Source organism: Emydura macquarii, unplaced genomic scaffold (assembly GCF_026122565.2).
Source record: "Emydura macquarii macquarii isolate MOO-44397 ecotype Brisbane River unplaced genomic scaffold, CSIRO-AGI_Emac_v2 contig_2205, whole genome shotgun sequence".
Classification (NCBI taxonomy): domain Eukaryota; kingdom Metazoa; phylum Chordata; order Testudines; family Chelidae; genus Emydura; species Emydura macquarii.
Window position 1 is genome coordinate 474697 of NW_027132342.1, and position 22169 is coordinate 496865.

The 22169-nt window shown below is 41.6% G+C and overlaps 2 protein-coding genes across 13 annotated transcripts in view; one reads left to right on the top strand and one right to left on the bottom strand.

Moving 5' to 3' along the window:
- The window catches only part of CALD1 (caldesmon 1), a 216792-nt gene extending 211578 nt beyond the window's left edge, over positions 1 to 5214 (top strand). For 8 of the 10 annotated variants that reach the window (XM_067559132.1, XM_067559133.1, XM_067559125.1 and 5 more), the window contains 3 exons: positions 1078 to 1158; positions 1541 to 1574; positions 3556 to 5214. In XM_067559132.1, coding sequence (XP_067415233.1) covers positions 1078 to 1158; positions 1541 to 1574; positions 3556 to 3587 — 147 coding nt within the window. In that variant the 3' untranslated portion in view covers positions 3588 to 5214. The remainder of the gene's footprint in view (positions 1 to 1077; positions 1159 to 1540; positions 1575 to 3555) is intronic. The other 2 variants (XM_067559134.1, XM_067559129.1) reach the window with 1 other exon arrangement.
- A 2251-nt stretch (positions 5215 to 7465) lies between these two features.
- LOC137160579 (aldo-keto reductase family 1 member B1-like) lies at positions 7466 to 21240 on the bottom strand. 3 transcript variants are annotated; one of them, XR_010921936.1, is made up of 11 exons: positions 20663 to 21234; positions 17688 to 17855; positions 16197 to 16313; positions 15076 to 15153; positions 14276 to 14398; positions 11571 to 11677; positions 11259 to 11340; positions 10055 to 10138; positions 9601 to 9701; positions 8336 to 8418; positions 7652 to 7692 (listed from the first exon to the last, which is right to left on the bottom strand). XR_010921936.1 is itself a non-coding variant. In XM_067559136.1 (10 exons), the coding sequence occupies exons 1-10, from the start codon at positions 20726 to 20728 to the stop codon at positions 7650 to 7652; spliced, it is 951 nt and encodes a 316-aa protein (XP_067415237.1). In that variant the 5' UTR covers positions 20729 to 21230; the 3' UTR covers positions 7466 to 7649. The 3 variants fall into 3 exon arrangements, 2 of the variants coding, with proteins under 2 accessions (XP_067415237.1, XP_067415238.1); XM_067559136.1 differs by lacking the exon at positions 9601 to 9701 and having other exon boundaries at positions 7466 to 7692; positions 20663 to 21230; XM_067559137.1 differs by lacking the exons at positions 7652 to 7692; positions 8336 to 8418; positions 9601 to 9701; ... (1 more) ...; positions 11259 to 11340; positions 11571 to 11677 and adding an exon at positions 13156 to 13654 and having other exon boundaries at positions 20663 to 21240.
- Between the last annotated feature and the right edge of the window lie 929 nt (positions 21241 to 22169).

The window sequence follows — 22169 nt, forward strand, 5'->3', positions numbered from 1 at the left end:
TGAGAATGCACAGGAGAATGCTCTGTTTGTACACTGAGTGTCCTCTTTCTTTCTTAATGCAGCATTTCTAATCCATCTTTGGGTGAGACTACATAGCTCTACATTTAAAAAAAAAAACACCTAATTTGTATATAAGGAATTATTTATATACTCGTGCTGAACTACATGTCCCATGATGCACTGCTATATATGACTCCCATGAGGCTTAAAGAATGCAGTGTATCTTGGGAGATGTGGACCAGCCAAGGAGCCCAGACCATGTGAGAGAATGGGGGCATGAAACATCCAAATTACAACTCCCATGAGGTACTAAGGCATCTTGGGCAGATTTATTTTGATGTTGAGCTGCTTTTAAATAACATGATTGAACTGAACCAAAACAACTGCAATGTTTCATTTCAAATCAGACCTCCCTGAGACTTAATATTCCCCCCCCGCCGGAAAATTGAAACTCTTCACCAAAATTGAAATTCTCAGAGAGAAAAAATGTTCCCACACCAATCTTTACTCTGCCCCCTTGTGTGAATATATTACAATAAGATCCAACTCAGCAGAACTGTAGATTGGCTTCAGTAGAATTTTGTATTACAGAGATATGTATATTTTATAATCATGTAAAATGTCATGTCTCTTGTTACTTGATGAAAAATGCTGAGTGCTCAAATTATTTCCCCTGTAGTTAATATGTAAAAAGAAAAAAAAATTACACATATTGGGGCTGGGGAGTGACCTCAGTATTTAAGGTCTCATAGGAGATCAAATACCAGCTGTACCCTCTGCTACTAATGTAACGACTGTATAACCTGTCATCTGGTTTAGAAGTGAAAAATGTGCATTCTCTTCTTACATCTTGGATAGTATTTAACGTAGAAGTAAAAAGCATATAAATAACTTACGAATAAAAGTATCGCAGGCCAAGTTCTGCTTTTACTTATTGTGCATCTGTGAAAACCTATTATGAATGGGGTTTACACAGGCATAATATGTTGGGTATTTTCCTAGGGAGGTTACAATATAGCCCTTACTCCACTTAAATAAAACAAATCTGAAGTATGTTTTTTTCCTCCTCAAAAATAGGATTTAAGACCAGGAGATGTATCCAACAAACGTAATATCTGGGAGAAGCAATCAAATGAAAAGGCAACCTCTCCTTCAAAGGTAATACTTCAATAGCCATTGTAGAGAGAACAAAGACACTGCGTGAGACTTTCAGAAGGTACAAGGTGCCCAACTCCCACTAGCATTCAGCAGGAGTTGGGCATCTAACTGCCCTATGTGCCTTTTGAAAATCTTTTTGAAAATCTTTTCAAAAATGTCTTTTGTCTACAGTATTAGGCCTTTTACAGGCCTTTTGAACGTGAATGGATTTACTTTTTCTATGTACCACATAATTCTTAGTTCCTATTTAAGTGGTGCATAGACCTTGTGTTGGCCCTTTCCACAGGGATGAATTTATTTCCACTCTGAATAACCTGGGTTCTCCTACATTCACCGTTCTTTAATGATAAATTATGATGGAATTTTTTTTTTTGCATTGCAGGTAACAGCTGTGGGGAAAAAGTCAGAGACTAATGGTAAGTTTTGCTTGTAATTGTACTGTACATTAAATGGAAACTTTTGCATGTTTTCATACAGATGCAACCAGCTTTTAAAATTATGCCATTAGTGATGGCACACAAGAAATAGTTCTTCCTTTGCATTTCAAAACAGACCATAATTTGACAATAATTTTTGGGTAATCAACACATATCTTCCTTTTGGGATGACAGTTCTCTTGCCATGTTTGTAAAGTATTGGGTGAACAACACATCTAGTATGTTCGCTGGAGCAGCAGAGGTCCATTGAACTGTTTTGAGTTCCAAAGAACGGGACTGTCATTTAACAAACTCTCCCAGATGTCAAGCCTCTGAGAATAGTCCTTTCAAGGTCTGCAAATGGTTTTCATCAAAACTATTTAAAAGAAAAAAAGCACTGAGTGAGGCTAGTGTTGCAATGTTGTTCCACTAGGAATAGAAACCCTGAGGACTGGTGAAAACAAATCCAGAAGATGACTCTGAACTGTCACATCAGCAAAAAGAGAAGTCCCAGGACAAATGAACATGCAGTCACTTGTTGACTCTTAAATCTTGATCTTGAGACTTTCTGAGGGCCCCCCCTGGTTTGAATTGGAGTCAAGTTCAAATGCTTTTCTCATCAGGCCCCCTCTGGCTGCAGCAGTGCGTGGGCACCTTCTCACGGCATAAACTATGTGTAGTGTTTCCATTTGGGCCAGATGAGAGTCACAAGTTTGAAACACATTGTTTGAGATCTATGCCATGGCTGTGTCGAAGGGAACTAGCAACACTTCTGCTAGCTCTTCTGCATAGGCTGTACTTGTATTCAAAAACTCTCCAAAGAAAACCAGGTAGAGGAAATTGCCTCTGCAGAACAGGAGTAGGGAAAAAAGTGCTCTTAGTCTGTTAAATAATTAAAATTGATCAGCAGCCCATTCAATAGGATTCCCTTAAACCTGTAATCTGTATTGGGAGCAAAACTATCCATCTGTGAAAATACTGACTTAAAGGGGAAAAAAATTGGGAACATTCTGTGGGTTTTTCTCATCATTCCAGTATTCGAAATCTGTCTTACAACAACACCTGCACTGTTTGTAAAGCTCTGGAAGATTAAATGGATTATATTAAAGCTAACCCTCATATCACTCCTGTTAAGTAGGTCTTATTCTTATTTTACAGTGAAATTAAGACATAGCTTTTTACAGTTGCTTAGTGTTGGCCTGTCTCTGTTCCCATAGAAATCAATGGCAATTCTACCATTGACTTCCTTGGTATCAGAGCCAGGCTAGCGCTGAGCAGCCTTGGCAATACCAACCTAAACGGCTTACCCAAAGCTGTGTGTGGGGAGAAGGTCAAGATAAAGAACTGGGACTGGAACTCCTGAGTGCCAGTCTCCCAGTCCTCTGACTAGTAGGCCATGCTTTTGTCACTTGTAGAATAATTACCTTGTTCCTGGGGACTGGAACTATAGCTGTGGAGAGGAAGTGCTGGGGTACTCTGTCCAGGTACCACATACAGGGCCCAACCATAACTTTTTCAGGCCCAGTACAAACTTGTAACACGGGCCCCCTCCCACACACATACCACAATCCCTGCAGCCTGGGCCAGGCCCCCCTGGGCCTCCAGGCCCGGGTAAAGTGTACCCTTTTCCCCAGGTGGGGGCCCTGATCACAAACAAATGATTCAGGAAATGCTGGGTGGGGAACTTGCTGCGTAGTGCTCCTTGAAAGATGCTATTTGAAAGGGTCGCTATGCTCTCGACACCTACTCCACAGGCTGCTGCTAGATGCTAGCAAGTGTCTGTGAAATCCTACTCATCCATCCTTGGGACCATGTGACACCTCTGCGTGTGCTAGCTGACCATGTAGCCTAGTAGTAGGTCTGTGCTGTGTTGCTCCTTAACAGGTGCTCTGAGCTGAAGGGGTTTGAGGCAAGTGCCCCCCTCTCTAAACTAGGGAGACAGCTCTGATTGAAAGCAATCTTTAATCGTTCTCTCTTTCAGCAGGTTTGAGACAATTTGAGAAAGAACCATAGGAGGCTACTAAGATGCTGGACCAACTCATTTGAAAAAGTGCTAAATTGTCCTTTTTATATTTATGTTTATTTACCAAAATGTCTTTTTTTTTTTTTTTTTTTGCATTATCCCAGTTAAAACCATGTATATTAGCACTGTATTTAATAATCAGTCTAGACATTCATCATAATAGTACTGCCTTTGCACAAGAGCCTTTATTCCTAAAGAAACCCATGCTGTGAAATACTCTCCTACTGATAGTCATGACTATGTGTCTGAACAGTGATTTCAACTGGTATAACAGGTCAACCCCAAAATGCATGTGAAGTTGAGTTACTTAAGAAAAGTGTGCAGTAAACCTATAAAAACAGTGGTTACTTTTGGAATACAGAAGTCTTTTTCTGCACTTTAGACTAAGGCATGGAAGAAATCTTTAGTTGACAATGTAATATTTTCTGTAAGTTGCCCATGTCATAAATACTGCATCAATAACTTGTTAAATTTTTGTTTTATACTTTAAGTATCAATTTTTTTCATTCTAGTTTAAGTTAATACCTAAATTTGGATGATTGTTAGCTGACAGCGGTACTGATACTCTATTTTTGTTAGTGATTAGTAAGTGATTGCAATATATACACATAGCTTTACAAAGTTTAGCTTTAAGGCACTACTAATGGTAGAATGCTTTAATTCATGCTAGAGTATTATATTTAGTAATGAACGTACATAATTAGCCAATATCACAGCTTTTAAAAAGTCACACTTTTATACTATGATTTCATAATTTGCCATTAGAGGTATGGCAAGATAAGTATTAAATTTTTTTTAAATGTAAGATGCCCAGTAATGGGAAATTAAAAAGAAAACTATAGTTTTAAAGAGGGGAAAATAAGGGTATAGAGGATCAAAAGTAATTACATGTATAAAACATCGTAGTTTAATTTATGTAAAACTACCGTAATTAAAAAAATTAACACAGTTGGATCTTAAATTACTGTACACTAAATCTTGCCATTCATTAGTGCCGTATATTAAGTCCACTTGACTATTCTAAGTGAGGTAAGCCTCTATTTTATGGTGTTTTTTAACTATCTCCCAAAGCTCTTATTTACAGATGTTTTGTTCCATTTGTATATAGTAAACACAAAGCTATAAGTGAGCTTGGTTTGAATTTACATGCCATAAGGTTTAGCATTTACATCCTGCAATATATGGGTGGAATAAACTAGTTAACTGAAGTAATCCTAAAATGCTTAACAACTTTATGCATTGGAACTACAGAGAACTCCCTCTTCATCACTACTTCTTTTGTAGCATGTTTTTTTTTTTTTTGTTTTTTTTTTTGGTAGCATCTGACTTTTTTATTAAAGGAAAGGGAGAAAATAATATTTCAGTCCAAAGATGAGCTCCCCTGCTTAGCTGAAACATCTTGTTTACATATTGAGATGCACTTGGCTATCTGTAGGGGGTGAAACTGTGCAAACAGTGCCTGGCATTGTTTCTGAATTGTCATCTTTTTTGTTTTGGGTTTTTTGTAAACACGTTTCTCTGAATCTTTCAAATACATTTGATAGTTGCAATAAAAATGACTTGTTCAAACAATATACTCTGAAACTGCACCAATAATAAATGGAATATTTCCATCAACAGTCCCTGTTTGTCTAATGATTTGGAATGCATCATTTGTAAGTGGGACAGTGCATCTTGGCAAAACACTAATGCAGTGTAAAAATGCAGCAAGGTGATGCTCACAAATGTATTGTGTGTATATAGTAGACTGACAATCTTCTAAACCTGTGATGTAAAAGTTAAGTGGCTTCAGTTTTTATGTTATTGAATGGATCCCTAAGGAAAAGAAATGGAAAACTCAAAGTAGCTGTGTTCTACTACACTTCAATAAGTATTGGTTTAGTTGGATGGCCCTTTGCAATCATGCTTTGAAAAGCAATCTGTGTACGAAAAGAGCTGATCCTGCTTCAAAAATTGAGATTGTCTGCAGGCACGAATGATCCTACTCAAACCGCCAAAAAAAAGCTAAAGATGAGGTTTGTGGATGCAAGAGAACTGTCCCCTATAAATAGTTGAGAGTAGGGGAGTGGGGTAAGTGATCCCAGACAGACTGAAAAGCACACTCCATTCCTTCAGGATGAAAATGAAGACAGTAGTAAGTGGTAGTGCTGCTGACTCCATGTGAGATTTTTGAACAGTGGGCTGTTGACAGTTCACTAGTCATCTACAGAAACATTTTCTATGTGAAGCACAGTGAGAGCTGGGGACTGATTTTGACCATACTGAAGGTAGTGCAAGGAGAGCTTTTTAGGAGCACCACCTGTCTCTTGCATTATGGAGTACTAGGTAACAAGTGGCCCATATTTGGAAAGGGAACAAATGGGCACCAACATGTTTGTGTACTGATGAGACTATATTAGAAGCATAGCCTGGCCCAGGTATTTACATTAACCTAAAGCTAACTGACTATTGGGGGGGGACCAATGTTTGTCCTGACCCTTACCTTGACCCCACAACATTCTCCACACACCGAATAGCTTTGTCCTGATCTGTGTTGAAGGTGTAGGGTTCAAGCCTGATTTTGGGAGGAGATGGGGAGGAGGAGAACTAGGTGTGGGGGGAGAAGATTTTTTTTTCCTCTGTGCAACTATCCCCCCGAAAAACCCTTGGGTAATTCCTCTACTACCTTTAGCTTGTAAAGTCAACTACTTCAGTTAGCTACAATTACCTACATAACCTTACTTTGTGTATATGCATTATTAGTCTTTAGATTATCGTGTTCTTCCACAGGACCCATTGCCTTAGTCAGAGCACACAAGATGAACACGGCAAAATTAAGGTTGCACTGTCAACCTCTAACGTTTTTACTTTACTTGTGCAATAGAGCTTGGATGTAATGGCTCTTGCTAAGCTCCATTTCCAGCAGCTAGCACCACCTAGTGGAATAGCTAGCTAAAGACAAGCGGCACAGTATAACTTAAAATGACTATTGGTTCCGCAGCACCGTAATGTCTGCATATTTTTTTAAACCCAAACTGCAGCAGTGTCTATGAAAACGGGTGTCTGTCTGCTGTACATAATGACACAAAAAGCTTTGCAGTTATTCTTCCCTTAGTCCTCAAATTATTTTCTACTTTATGGACTCCCCTTGCTTTAAAAGCTCAGCTGTGCTCTAATGATATATTTTTTTTAAAATTTTAAGTTTAGTGGATTACAGGCTACTTCAATACTTTTAAACATTTTATCTATATTTATAGATCAAGGGCTCATCTAAAAAGTACTGCTGCTTTGATCAGAGTGTATTATGACAATCCAGCTTTGTGTCCAAGACTTCAGAGCACATTTATTTATTTCTAGGTATTACACCTAGTTGGATTAAACTGTAGTTCTATTTTAGTTCACACATCACCTGTAAAGGAGAGACTGTGAAACACCTTCTCCTATGCACACCTCCCTAAGCCCAAAGCTCCTACAATTCTAGTCACACTCCAGATAGATTTCCCTCTTCCTGGTTATGCTCAGTTATATACAGGGATCAGGTTTGTCATTTAGGCACACGCCCGCTTACACTCTACAAGCATTCAAAAATTGTATTCGGAATTGTTTAATGTCTTAGATACATTAGGCACAGGATAGTTATCCAGATTGAACAATCAGACACGTGGTATACAAGTAACTGTATAAAAAGTTACATTGTTAATACAGCATCCCTTAACACACTGATTTATTGTATTAAAGTACCTTGAACTCTTTCTAAAGTGACGAGATGGGAAATGGAGTTTAATGCACAAAGTAAAAAAAGGGAAATGAAGAGAAAGTTAGCCTTTTTTGGTTAATCTTGCAAAAAGCAGCACCTCCACCCCTTTGATAAAAAGGCACCCCATCAAAATGTGTTAAGTGCTTGTTCATTAGCTTTTTGATACATTCTTTCCTTCCACTCCCATGGCTGGTGGTAAAAGGAGGGCAGACAACATAGCTGAAGGACACACAGACAACAAGTACAGGAAAACATGTCAGAGCAGAACAGTCGCCCACTCTCTGTAATAGCCAGAAATGCCAAGGAAACACCAGCTTTAATAATCTTCTTTGAATGGATAGTCCTTGTGATTGACAGCCCTAGAAAGAGAGTGGGTGTTACCGAGTATTCAGAGTAACTACAAGTATTTCCTTTCCTCAGGAAGACAGGCAGGTTTTGAACAGGAAGTGGAAGTGTCTTCACTTAATTTTGGCTCCTGCTGATGTAAGTGCCTGTCCACCAATTTAGTAACAACACCACCGCCCCAAGCAGCGCAGATTCACAGTCAATACAGCATCAGTGTAGACACTGCTTTGCTCAGGGACCTCAGGAGGTCATCCAGTCCAACCCCCTGCTCAAAGCAGGACTAACCTCAGCTAAATCAAATTATATTGACTGTTACTGGTTTTCAGGAGCCATGTCCCACGCTGACAGTACAATGGAGGTAAGTGCTGCTCGTGAAGATGCGCACCATCAACATGGAGTGCACACTCACAAGTAATTTAATAATTGCAGTGGCTGTGTGCTGACATAAGTTAGGTTGTCATGATTTTATAGCATAGGTCTAAGGTTTGTCATCTTATCCGCAGCCCATCGTTTAAAAATCTGGGGGCTTGCCTGCTTTCCCTTCCTCAAGAAGAGAAGAGAATTCCTTGCCTTTGAAAATAGACATAGCTAAAGGCAATAGTAAACAACAAGTGAGATTTTCGGCATTCTGTAGGATTCACAAGAAAAGAAACCTACTTGCCCATTGCAACGACCCTCCAATTCCTGTTGAAACTGAGGATAGTTTCCATCTCCTGTTTAGTCAATTCAAAGTCAAACACCTGAAAGGAAGTGTTTTCAGTTAGGTCTGTAAGCAGCTAGAAATTAAGTGCACCTACAGTAAAGATAAGGCAGCTATGATGCTATTATAGCAGGGGTGAATTGTACCAGATTGTGTGACCAAAAATTCTACTGAAGCATAATTATACCAGTTACCCTCACGTCTCAGCTAGAGTGGAATACTTAGCACTAGGACACATTAGGCACACATGACAATCCTTTCATCTATAACTGCTCATGTGACATCTGGCCTCCAGAAGTTCTACACAGAATACAACTAAAATGAAGTCCTATGCCTTCTGCAATATACAATGTGAACAGACAACTTAGATTCTAAGGCCGGATTGCCTCTTTACTCTCATGAGTATTTTCACTGAAATTAGTGGGCTGCTTGGTGAGCAGTTCTAGTCCAAGAAGGATGACTTGTGTAGTACCTACTCATCTATTGTCCCACTGACTTCACTGGCAGTCCTCAGGGGAGTAACTTCTCTCCACGGGGGGAAAGGGGATCACCATCTGGCTGCAAGCCTCTCCCAAAGCTATGCAGCTTTCATCTTTAGGCGTCTACATGACTAGACCCATCATCTGCTAAGATTTGCTGGGATTTTTCCCTCTGTTTTTATAAACACAAGCATTCAAACAGCCAGACCTGCTTCAGGACCCCAGTCCTCCAAAAGTGATCAGTGCTAGATTCTTCAGAGGAAGGTGCAAGGAAGCCTGTGGTGGAAAATTATGGAACCTTTCTCTAGAAGATTTCTTTCTAAGTCCCCTCAGTGGTGACATTATACCCTGAAGGGTAACAGTAATAGTGCCAATACATTTTTAGCCTGTCCTGTACAACTACTAATGTTTTAGTTATCCAGAAGTGTTTGAGCCTACTAAGATTTTGGTGTCTGATATGTTGTGGCACTGCATTCCCTGGTTAATTTATGCATTGTGTAAGTTATACCTGTCACATTGTTCTTGCATTAGACGATAATTCCAACTGACCTTTACTATATCAACCATTGCCTATAGTGCCACAATAATCCTTTTTAAATCCTCTCCCATCTAAATGTAAATAGGCCTAATCTTTTCATACATATTTGTCCTTATGTATTTAAATCTCCTAATATTAAATTAGGTAAAGGTAATGCATCCCAGTAGGTAGAGCACAGAAATCTATTCCCAGCTCTGCCACTGACCTGCTGGGTGACCTGGGGCAAGTCACTTCACCACCCTGTGCCTCAGTTTCCCCATCTGTAACAGGTAGATAATAAGTCTGACTTCTGTTGCAAAGCATCTACTGCTGAAAAGAATATAAGCGGTAGGTATTAAGTTTACCTCTAGCTGCATAGGAGTAAAATTAAAGCTTAAAATTAAGAGACTTGGAAACTCAGTACAATAAATAAAATGTGAGTAACACTTCGCTCCTGGTTATAAAATTTAACAAAAAACGCAAGTCCAATTCATTTTTTCACACAAAGCTAAACTAAATATGCAGTACTGAATGCTACAATATTGAAGGATATTTCCACCTCTCTGTCCCGTCTCGTTCCCCTCAAATTTAACTTGGGAATAATGAGAAAGTAAGAAAGTGGGACCATATCTTGCTATTGTAATGGATGGGTGTAGCAGTAATCTTATTGGAAACATTACCTTAAAGTTCTCCTCAATATGCTGTGGTTTGTCAGACTTGGGAATGACTGCCACATTCCTCTGGATGTGAAACCGGATCAGAACCTGAGAATAAAGAACAGGAATGCTGCTGACACAGAATCTACCAGTGCCTAGTAAAGCTGGTCCAAGGTTTGTTCTAAATAAATGTTTGTTCTAAATACATTTTTTAGAAAAGTAGCGCTTTTTTTGGTTGCAAACCAATTCTAGTTTCTGCAAATGTATTCATTGTTCAGAAGTATTCCCAGAGTTTGTGCAAACAAATCACATCCAATGGTGTGTGCGCAAGCTGTTCACTTCAACTATTAATTGTTTGCAATGCTATTGTTTCTGCTCGCTGCTTGGGCAAGAGGTTTTTGGAAAACAGGATTCAGTGAGTGACACCTATGACCTGTGTTATAGAGGGGGTTCAGATGATCAGAAAGGCTTTGACTGGTCTTTAAAAACAGAACAATGAACAGTTAGGCTCCCAATTATGAAGTCTTCGACAGAAAAAAGGGATGAATTTTTCATGAAGCATTTCTGCAAAGAAGTTCACCCTATTTTTCAATCCGTTTTACGATTAGTGTCTGACACCTGCGGACTGTCTGTGAATGTGGGGAATCTATATGAAGAGTCATTCTCTCAAACATTCCTATGAGCAAAAACTCATTTGTGAGAGTGTTTGTGAATAGTGAATACTAAGATACACAAACATTGTCAAACTGAGCAGCCATGAGAAATTTTCCTCAATTGTTCATAAATATCAAATTCTGGAAAACAAACACCAGCTTTTGTCAATAATGAAACACTCAGGCTGCCATGAAAAATAATTCAGCTGGATTAAGGATTCATAGAGTGGTTTGGCTGAACCACATTTGACTTTTTCACAGCCCCTTTCGTCATTAAGTTCATATGATCAACATGGCACTTTCTGGAGGGCACCTATAGACCCATCTCTAAGGCTGGTCAGCAATAATCTATGCTAATGACAGGCACTCCCTGTTCTCTGCCAGGTCCTTCCTGTTCCCCAGACAGAATGTTCTGACAATCTTTCTCTCCTTCAAAACTGAGTTACATTTCAAAGAAGACATTCTAAAGCGTCACTGTGTAAAGAAGGCAGTGCATCTGTGAAAGATTGCAATGTTGGTGCAAGGCACTTTACTAGAAAGGAGGCAATATGTACGGTGCAGTGACTCCAATGTACCTGAGCAGAGGTTTTGCCATGTTTAGCAGCAATCTCTTTAATCTTGGGATCCTCCAGGAGAGTAGGGTCCTCTGGTTTGGCCCTATAAAAAGAAAAAGGAAAGAACAGCCAGTAGGATAAAGGTGGAAAAAACACCACCTTCCCTTGCAGGAAACAGGATATATTTCACAGGAGGATTTGCAATATAACAGAAATATGTATCAATTGTAACTGCATTCATTGTTCATTCAACTTTCTTCAGTGATCCAAGACACACTCACCCACACACACTCTAGCATGCTTCCAAGAAAAGAGGTTGTAAAGCATTCTTACCATGGCCTGTCGGGAGAGCCGAGGGGACTGTATGCGGTCACAAAGATTCCTTTGGATTGGCAATACTTAATCAGCTTCTCCTGGGTAAGGTATGGGTGGCACTCAATCTGCAGGCACAAGGACACACAGGTTCACCCAGTGGCAGACTGCACTGCTTGTGCTCCAGAGAATATAGACCCTATGGCTATATAGGATATATATATGAAGGAGAATATAGACACTTTTGAGCCAGTCATATGCCTATGGTATAAAGAAGTCATGCAGAACTGTCATAAAAAAAATCTACATGCCTTGTTGTCAATTACTATTTGCATTATAGTAGCATCTAGAGGCCTGAATCCACATCAGAGACACACAGTGCTAGGCTCTGTACAACATAGTGACAGCTTCTGCCCTGAAGAGCTTCCAGTCTAAATAGACAAGATATACAAAGATGTATTATCCTCATCTGTAAAATGGGGAACAGAGGTAAGGTATGTGCCCACAGTCATGCAGGAAGTTTATGACAGAACTGGACATTTCAGGTCTCCAAGTCCCCATCCAGTGAATTAACCACAAAATGATTCTTCCTTCTTTTACCATGATGATGATTATGGAAAGCCTGATAATATTTTACTTGCCCATCATACAAAAGTTACTCTCCCATGGTGAGTAGGATTTTGCGAGGCCGGTATAAATGTAATGCTTTACTATACTGTATATGTGCAACATGGCAGAGTAATAAGCGTTGTAGAAACCAGAATTTTGAGATTTCCCAACTTGTTGCTTTAACACCTTAAAAAATTTACATGAATGTAATTTTGAATCTCCTTTCAAATACTGATCGCACAGTCAAATAATACAACCTGTAAAGCATGCTTGTACTTCTATCCAGAGCAGTGCATCTTGGCATGTTAAAATATTGTTATACAGAGCTATGTTTTTTTTCAAGTATTTTTTTCCAAGTATTTCTTAGCTTGTAACCCCTTCAGGGCAGGGATTGTGTCTTTTTAGGGTATAGGTGTATTGCATCCAGCACAGTGGAGACCTGATCCTGACAGTCATTTGGGTACTACAGCTACATAATATTAGACAATAATATTTTTTAAATAACCATTTTAAAGCAATTTGTGTTAAGTTAATGTTTTAAAAAGGTGCTGGGCAAAGTGAAACTGATTATTATGCTCCATAAATAAAGAGCCAAATGAACTAGTTATCAAATCCTTTATCCTGACTTCGGAAGTCATGGGAAACTGGGTGAGCAAGATCCCTCCATATGCTCAAAGGTACAAAGAAAAAGCCTTTGGCTTGATCCTGCCAAGTTTTACCTCATGCAGGTAGTTTTATGGACGTCAATGGCACTATTCATGTGAGTATGGACTCATGTTTATTCATGAGTATGTATTATGCTGCAGATGCTGGTGCTAACTTGGCACATTCAACTGGCAGTCTCAACGGTCATACAATTTTATGGTTACAATGCTCTGTCTACAAGTACAGTCCCTCCCACCTAAGCTTAGACTGTAAAACTGTAAACACCTGGGAAAAAACGTATATGGGAATCCTTCTAATCATACTGCAGAACCATGACGTGATACAAGGACAACAATAAAACTAGAGGCACAGTCTTAGAACTCTGAAACGCCCTTGAATGCTATTTACCCAGTCTACTGCACTGAGCAGAGGCAAGAGGAACTTTCAGCAGCCATAGTTTAAAGCCAGAAATCTCTGGTTATTTTATTTTTTTGGCACCTTGGAAAAAAACTGTACAAGTCAGGGCAAAAAAATGAGTGAATTCTAATGGGCTTAAATCTGTGGATATATTTTGTAGGCTCAAATGTATCATAGTGTTCTCGAACATGGATTGGCTGGTCCTTTAAAGGGGAGTTGGGTTCCGCCTTGTCTGTGAGGTAGTAGTTAACTCCCCGATGATCTTGATCTGGTGACTTAATTACAGCTAATGTTTCCAGCTGTGAGTGAAAGGGTCCAAGAGAACTACACAAGACACAGGAGAACTCAGTAAAGGAGCTTCCTGTCAGTTGGTAGGACTGGGTGAAGGCAGGTTGAAGTAGGGAGGTCCCTGGGAGAAGAGACAGTGACGAAACCTGCTGGAAAGAAAGGCCGTCAGGGGAAAAGCCCTGGTTGGCAGAGCTCATCTGCAACGTTCTTCTGTGTCTCTTAAGAGTCTGAAAGTGGGGGCAAAGAGCAGGGAACTACAAGGGAAGAAAAACCATTTGTTTAGATATTTATTTGGATTTTCAGTTGTCCTTTCATTACCCTGGAAGGGGATGAAACTTACAAGATAATTGGGCTGGGCCATAGAAGATGCAGACAGAAACAGGCCAGGCCATTGCAGGGCCAAAGTGACCTACGCAGGATGCCAGAGACGAACACCCCTGCAATGTCCTGCTCTGATACCTTGAGGTGCTATGCGGATGAGTGAAACCACTGACAGCATCTCATGGAGTGGTGAAAGGCTCTAAATTCTGCACATGCTGCTATGAGGTATATGTTAGTCTAGATACCACGTGAGAGCCAATGGGATGCAAGTTAAGATTGCCATTCAACACCAATACCCACTCATTTAAGTGTAACATCAATAGACGTACCTGAGTGTTCAGTATTTTGCTGAATTCCAAACTCATTTTTTAAATTTAGTGCAAGCGTAAGTAGTCCACCTCTTTAGACACATGTTCAGCAGAAACCAATGGGAAAAAATACCTTACCTGGTTGTTTGCAGGCTTGTATTTTAAACCAGGCTTGGTTAAGAGTCTCTCAATCTGTTTGTGGTTGAAGTTGGAAATTCCAATGGCTTTCACCAGACCTGCATCCACCAGCTCTTCCATAGCCTAAGAAGACAAAGTAATCCAGCCATGTAGATGAGCAGATACTATTGCCAGCCTAGTTTTTCTTTCTTACTAAAGTAACTGATAAACCAATTAGTAGGTCAGACAACTCACTAGATGATCTAATGGTCACATCTGGTTTTAAAATCTTTGCATCTATGAATTAACTGTTCACGCTCAGCATGTCTGTTTCCCAAAGTCCATCTGGGGAAAGTAATGTGGGAAGAGTAGCCCAGCCCTCCCTTTCCCCAGGAGAGACATCTCATCCTCTTAGGACACTGTCTTTTTAATGTCATTTTATAGAAGCAATAAAATAGATGGAGACATGAGGTGCACAGATTTGAGCCTCAGGCTACACTGGTAGGTGATCACATTGTTCTTCTCCAGAATGTTCAGCCTACCATGCTGGGGAAAACGGAACTGTCAGAGCCACTAAGTCACCAGGGCTGCAGGTTGCAGCAACAGACGTAGAATCATGCTACTCAAATGGAATAAGGGACAGCTCTGAACAAAGAACAGCGGGAAACCCTGAATTCCAAGCAATGCAAAGACCCTGTGAGCAGCCCTTAGCTGAGTATGTCTCCAAACCCTAATATGAACAACACTGCAGCCCCCGCCATCACTAGCATTCAGCCTTCTGTTCAACTTCTGGTGCATAAGCACAGAGAGTGAATCTTTACCTCCCAGGTGTCCAGAATATCCGTGTTACTGGGGACAATCATACCATTGTCATCTAAAGGATGCGTCTCCTCACCGGCCTGTCATGTCAAGACAGAAAGTTTAAAGAGATTTGTTTTCAGAACTGGAATACTCAAATTCTACCAGCAACTCAAAGGGGATGCACAAACCCCAATTTAACAAGGTACTTAAGCACATGCAGAGCTTTAAATCAACAGTACTGCTCATTTGCTTAAAATTATGCACATGCTTAAGTACCTTGCTGAATCAGGGCCATACTGCATATGGTGACTTGAATTGGAGCAAATGGAGGGAAAAGAGTAATCTTTGTTCAAGTAATTAGATTAATAAGTCTGAAGAGGGAAGCCACCCATTCTTATGTTACAAGTTTCATTCCAGCCTTGATATTCATTCCAAAAAAACTATGGTTAATTCTGTGGCTGGCTATATCTTCTACTAATAATCACTCTAAAATAGACCAGTAATTCCAAAAACAGGAATCCACACAATACTGCCCCAACTTGTCAGAGGCCATGACTTGCGCAATACATTATGACATGATTTGACTTTCCTGAGGAGCAATGGCTTTGTTGCTATCAAGTCTTTTATTAGCAGTGCTTTATATTGAGATCTAACTCCCTGCAGCTAAAGACGCCTCAGTGTGAAATACCCTACTCAAAACCCATGCATTCTATATTGTGAACTCGTAGTTCTGCTATTGCTTAGATCGAGAGAAGTGTAGCATGCAGCCACCAGAACTACAAAGAGATACTTGGCAGCCATGTAACCATACATATAGAAATACAGCCTTGCTTTGCCATGTAGGTGACCTGCATAGAAGTGCTTGTTGGTTGCTACCAAGGTCACTGGAGGCTTGGAGTGCTATGTAAGCCACATCTATAGATGCCTCCTCCTCAATCTCACCTCTCTTCTGCCAGAGAAGTGGCCTCACATTTCTCTATATAGTAACTCATATAGATGAATAAAGCATGGCAAAGATACATTCCTGAAGAAAGCTAGTCCTCCTTGGCTGACTAGATGGTGGCCATGGTCTAGCATCTGAGCACTCAAGGATTCTCTCAGGAGAAAGAGAAGGAGAAAAGAAATAGAAGAGTCACGCTACCTTGAATCCCATAGGAAAGTGAATAAGGTAGAGGTCCAGGTAATCCAGTTTCAGTGCAGCAAGGCTTGTCTGGCAAGCTCCCTTCACAAGGGATCGCTCATGAAACGTGCACCACAACTGCAGGCAGAAAACCAAGCATGATAGTTATTCTGAAACCTTACAGCATCACCCTGACTGGAGAGAGGCCATGTCACATCTACTATAAGCAAGTCTGAGAGCATCACCCCTTCCACTTACATGGCTTATGCCAAAGACAGACTTATGTGTTTTGCTGCTAAAATTTTAGTGACAGATTAAAATATAGCCCAAAATCAAAATACAGTATTAGCACAAAGTAATTAGAATTTATATTTATTAAAAAAATAGACAGAAATAAGCTTCCTGCCATGTGCATCCAGTACAGAGATGGGAAAAACTGCATGTATTTTGGCAATTCCACATTTCCAAGGTGACTAACGTTGTCAGTATGGCCTACTGGATTTTTATAACCTAATTCCAAAACTCTTATACCCTATGGCAATTCTCTCCTTGTATTTGGAAAGTTCAGTAAATCCCCAATAATCCACACATCATTGTCCTGAACTAAAACTACAGTTGGTTGTAACTAGCCTTTTATTTAAACATTTTGATGAAAAATTGGTTTTTGACCAAATTCAAAATGAGGGGAAAATTTTATTTTGATCAAAAATTTCCAATTTTTTAAAATTGAAGAACCAGAAGCCAATACCTAGTAAAAATGTCCATCTTCAAGTAAGGTGTTTTTGCCTTTTTTTTAAAACCATTCCCTGTCCTATCCCCTCCAAAAAAATAAAAACAAAAAAGCTAACATTTTAATTGTTTTGTTGACCCACAATTTCCCACTCTACTAAAAATTGATTTTAGGCAGTGGAACAAATTCAGGAGTGTAGAGGTGATCTAAGTTGGTTTAGCTCCTATGTCAGTGGGCCTAAAGAGAGAAGTAGAGTAAATAAGGCCACTAACTAGAAGAGTATATGTTATAATAGGCCCACAACTTTAATTTACACCTTATTCCAGATTTTCATTGTGTAAATTCCACCAATTTAGACTCTTTTACACATCAGTAAGTAGATCTTTAAAAGATATCAAGCATTGCCTCTCAATTTGACCTAAAGACTTTTAATTTCTTTTTTCCCTACCATGTTTCTAGTAAAAAAAAGCCTTAAAATAGCAAAGACTCAAAATGTACAGCCTAGGAAAAATTAACATGATCATGGTGGCCACGCGACCCTTCTCTGAGCTGTCAGTATGCTCCCAATAGGGTTCTGCCGCCATTGCAAATAATAGAGAGAGAGAGAGAGAGAATGCTAGAAAGAGAGAGAAGCATGAAACTGATAGCAGGGATGAAAAGGATAATTCCTTAGGTAATTTTACCCCTTCAGCATGGGTTGTCTTTTGAGCTCTGCCTCTCTCCATGTAACTAATTAATTTGCCCTATGACCCCATGATTCAATTCCTGTAGCTAGTGTTTACCTTACTGACAACAAAAAGATCTTCCCGTTTCACAACTCCTTCCTTGATTTTCTGCTGGATCGCATCCCCTATTTCATTCTCATTTTTGTACAAGTAGGCACAGTCAAAGTGGCGGTAGCCAATGTCAATGGCAAACTTCACTGCTTCTTCCACCTTTCCTAGAGGAGCCTGAAAACAAACAGGAACACATGTAAAACTCCAACCTTTCCAAATGTGATAGTGGCTCAAACTGACCAAAGAGGGGGTGTGCTAATTCAATGGGGTATGCAAATTAAATAAGACTAATGACCATTTTGCATGTGCATTTGTAGTTGGGAATTTATCCTGTGATCTGTATTTATATTGAGCATAAAACCATTCAGGTGATAACCAGGGTTTTGTTGTATGGGAAGCATAGGTGCTGGAACAAGGGGTGCTGCCACACCCCGTCTTAAAGTGGTTTCCATTATATATAGGGTTTACAGGTTGGTTCAATCGCCCTCAGCACCCACACTTTATAAGGCGGTCTGTTTAAGTACACCCTCCACCCTACACCCTCAACCCTCTCCCTACATACACTGCCAGGTAGCAGAAGCCTAAGACGGTAATGTATCTAGCACCAGTCTGGCTTACAAGAAGGAATCTTGCAAAAATACTGTTCCTCAATCCCCACAGCCAATGCACATGTTCCTGGAGTCATGGGAGTGAAAGGCGCAGTGGGCTGGAGGACTTACTTAACAGCTCTCTTCTGGATGCAAAATGTTGAGATTTTTATTAATTGCATTGGAGTTAATGGAAGCAGTGTGGCTAAATTCCCTAGATGGCTTTGAAAACCTCAAACAAAGAGGCTCAGCCGCATTTGGATTTATTTACTCCCCCATTGTGTAACTCCATATAGTGTATGCTCAAGGCCAGATAAGTGATACATATAAGACTATTCAATGCTGTACTTTCTTTACTGTGAGTGCATAAAGACTGCTCTTGGAATAGATGAGAAGGTAGAAAGAATTTTCTCTGTCCCCACTTTGAATTTTGTCTAGTCAAATATGAAATTAACAGAAGTGACAGACACTCCACACATTTCAGGATCAAACATAGAAGAAACAGGTTCTTCCTTTAACTCAGTCAATAACTCTGCTGCTTTGACCTGCCGAGATTCATCCAGTTTCTTGCCAGAATGGATTCCTTACAAATAAAATGTTTTTATTTGAAGAAGTTAATACAATGTCATAGGCTATCTACTCTGTATTGTTCACAGCAAGAATAGCAGTTATTTTTATCCTTGCCATAATATGCCTATGCCATAGCTCTTTTTTAATCTCCAAGACATGGTTTCCCATTCTGAAGCTTCTTCATAGCGTGGACCGCACTTTAATATAGAGATTCTCTTGGGGACGCTCCCTTCTCCCCACAAGCTTTGCAATCCTATGGATCAATCTCCCTCCCCATCGGCAACTTCATAACCAGCTTGTGGCAACTATAGCAGTCGCTTAAGTAGGAAGTGAACACCAGGAAAGCGTATAATATTTTAAACTTTTCGCATGATTCAGCAAGTGGAACAAGGATGGTGACACCAGCTAGTTCTCCACAGAGCACAGCTTGAGAACCTCTGCTCAACACGTTGATAAGTTATGCAGCTAAAAATGAACTGCTGACGCTGCTGGGCAGAGACGGCAGAATTTAAAAAACTCTGAATTTTTCTACAACAATGTTAACTTTGTCTGTGCATTAGCGTACATTTGAAGAGAGTCTTTCATCACATGAACACACAACACTGAGCAGCACAGAATACTGGCCATCAATACAATATAATGGGTAGAAACTGCAACTACTTTCCTAGAACTATGAGCTCTTCTTTACTGTACATAAAACTGTTCTGATACAATGTACATGCTGTGTGATCTTGTAGTCTTTGCTCATTTTCTGTGTGATTACACTACCAGCTTTAACGTTGTCTTAAAAGATTTTTGTACACAAACATATGCCTCTGGTAAGAATGATTCTTGTAATTACAGTCCCCATTTGTCACCATGGAAGCAAGTGACATCATAAACCCTGGACTGATGGAAGAGAAGGGGATTAACAAGGAGGAGCAGTCCATTTACACAGAAAAGACAGGATTCTTTTCTCAATTACACTACTGTAAATCCAGAGTAACTCCATCAATGTCAACAGAGCTATTATGGATTAAATTGGTGTAACTGATGTCAGAAGCTGGTCTACATTCTGCACTTACGTAACTAAAGATCAGGAAAGAAATACCAAAAATGCCACTTTTCATGCCTTTATAGAATCTAAGGCCAGAAGGGAACCATTATGATCAACTTCGTTTACATTTAAGTAATGTGTATCACAAATTTGTTACCAGGTGGCCAGGGATCCTTTGGAAACCTGCATTTTTAAAGAGTCTTTCATGTAGAGGAGTTTTAAATACCCTAGTTAGTTTCCTACCTCACAGATGGCTACATTTTAAAGTCAGGGCTCAATAATTTCTAAACCAACATTTTATGCTCACAAGTAGCTGCGGAATCCAGGCAACTAGAACAAAGCCCAACTCCAACAACTGCTGTTCATTAGCCTTTCATTCACACCGTCACATAAGCAGCTGAAATGCTGCTACGAGGCTCCTAAATCCAGATCAGGGCCAGGCATTGCGTCAACCACCCCCACACTCCCAGCAGGAAACTGGACTTCACGAGGCCAACAAACAGCCGAATCTTGCTAGCGACATAAACAAAACTAGCTTGCAAAAGGCGAAACTAACGGGCTGGCGCCCGCCCACAACCCCGGACCTCGAACAGGTGCAGGAAACCCCGAGGAAAAGCTAAAGAAACGCCCGCTCTTTGCAGGGGCACCGCTGGGAACGCTGGCCTGCCTTTGTGAAGGGAGACGCAAAGGCCAAGAGCCTAGCACCGCCCGAGGCAGAGGGAGCAGGGGCAGCTGCAACAGACCCAACCTGCCGGGCACTGGAGCCCGTCCCAGCCTTTTGCCATTACCTGCCAGGTGCCTAGCCCCAGAATGGGCAGCTTGGCCTTAGCGCTCAGCTGCACGAAGGTAGCCATGTCTCTACGGGGCACGGCCCCCTCCGGCCGCTTGACCAGAGCTGGCCACGCCTCGGCAGCTGCGGGGCTTGGGCTATGTGGGACCGCGAGGCTGGAGCGCGCGCGCGCGCTGTCTCCGGGCTGGCTCCTGGCGGCCTCTTCCCGGAGCAGGGTGCAGAGGAGGCACTGGACGAAGCTACGCTCACGGCTCTCGGCAGCCTGGCACAGGCTGGGTCGGGTCGGGGCGTGTCTCCCCGGCGCTGCCCACGCACCCACAGCCCCCCCTCCCCCACTGTGTGCACGGGCGGGGGTGTGTGTGTGTGTGTGTGCGCGCGTCCTGCCCGCGCAGAGCCATCTCTGCGCGCTCTCTCCCCAAGCGCGCGGCGGGGCGTGCGAGTGCCTCGCACCCGGAAAGCGCGCGGGGGTGGGGGGGTGGTAAATGGCTCCGACGGGACAGCGATCCCCGCTCGCGCGCCACCGAGACCCGCTAGTTCGGTCCTGCGCGGGGGTCACCGCCGGCTGGGTAACCAGACCACCGAGGCCCCGCCCCTACCCCAGCTCTTCTCCCCCGCCCCCCCACACACACAGACCTGCTGGATCATCTCAAGGACCCTACCTCCATCCCTGGACTTTTGGTGTGGATGCCAAAACCAATCTCACCTGGACATTGAAGCCAACCCCAGAGTGTCCGGGGGAAAAACCTGGACAGGTGCAACACCTTCTCTTCCCATTGCCCCATCTCCTTCCTTTCCCCACTGTCCCCTGCCCCATCCCACTCCGCCATCTCCCTCCCCCGTGCCCCATTCCCTACTCTTCCCCCTGCCCTATCCCATCCATCCCCCTTCCTTCCCCACTGCCTCCTCCCTGCCCCACCCTCACATACCAGGAGCCAGCACAGGAGAAGAGGACAACAATGAGGACTAGGACCCACGAGACAGCATCCTGAAGGTGCCAGACTCATTTGGGGAGAGGGGCCCAGTAAGCAGGCATGGACAGAGCCTCCCTTCCGCCCCCCCCCAATAGGTTGAGCAGAGCAAGCCCTGCTCGGTGCTTGCAGAAATCACCGGTGGAAGGAAATATCCCTCCAAACTACACCCATGGCTGGCATGGGTTGATGACTGTTAGATGACCTCCTGAGTCCCTTCCAACTGTAATCTCCTATGATTTTATGACCCAGTGCCTCCCCACATCCATGGCAACTGGACATTTAAGTGTCCGGTCAGCAGTGCTCTAGATCTGAGGAGCCAGGCGCTCAAACAATATCAGCAAAAGAATTTTAGATACCGGTAAATGTGTGTGTTTCCAGGCCTTTGAAGAAGTTTGCTCACTTAGAATGGAACAGCTGCCAAAAGGGATAAATGATATATATTTCAGCCCAGTAAATGTCAAGTTTGCCTGTTGCTCACAAAGGAATTCATTGAAAGGGCATGTGGTCTCTTCTGCATACTGATCATGCTGAGTC

Coding starts and splice junctions, on each gene's coding strand:
- LOC137160579 (XM_067559136.1), bottom strand. CDS start 20,728: ATGGCTACCTTCGTGCAGCTGAGCGCTAAGGCCAAGCTGCCCATTCTG. Junction 8,419..10,054: donor ATATTGAGGAGAACTTTAAG/GTAATGTTTCCA, acceptor ACTTCCTTTCAG/GTGTTTGACTTTGAATTGAC. Junction 7,693..8,335: donor AGGGTCGTTGCAATGGGCAA/GTAGGTTTCTTT, acceptor CTCTCTTTCTAG/GGCTGTCAATCACAAGGACT.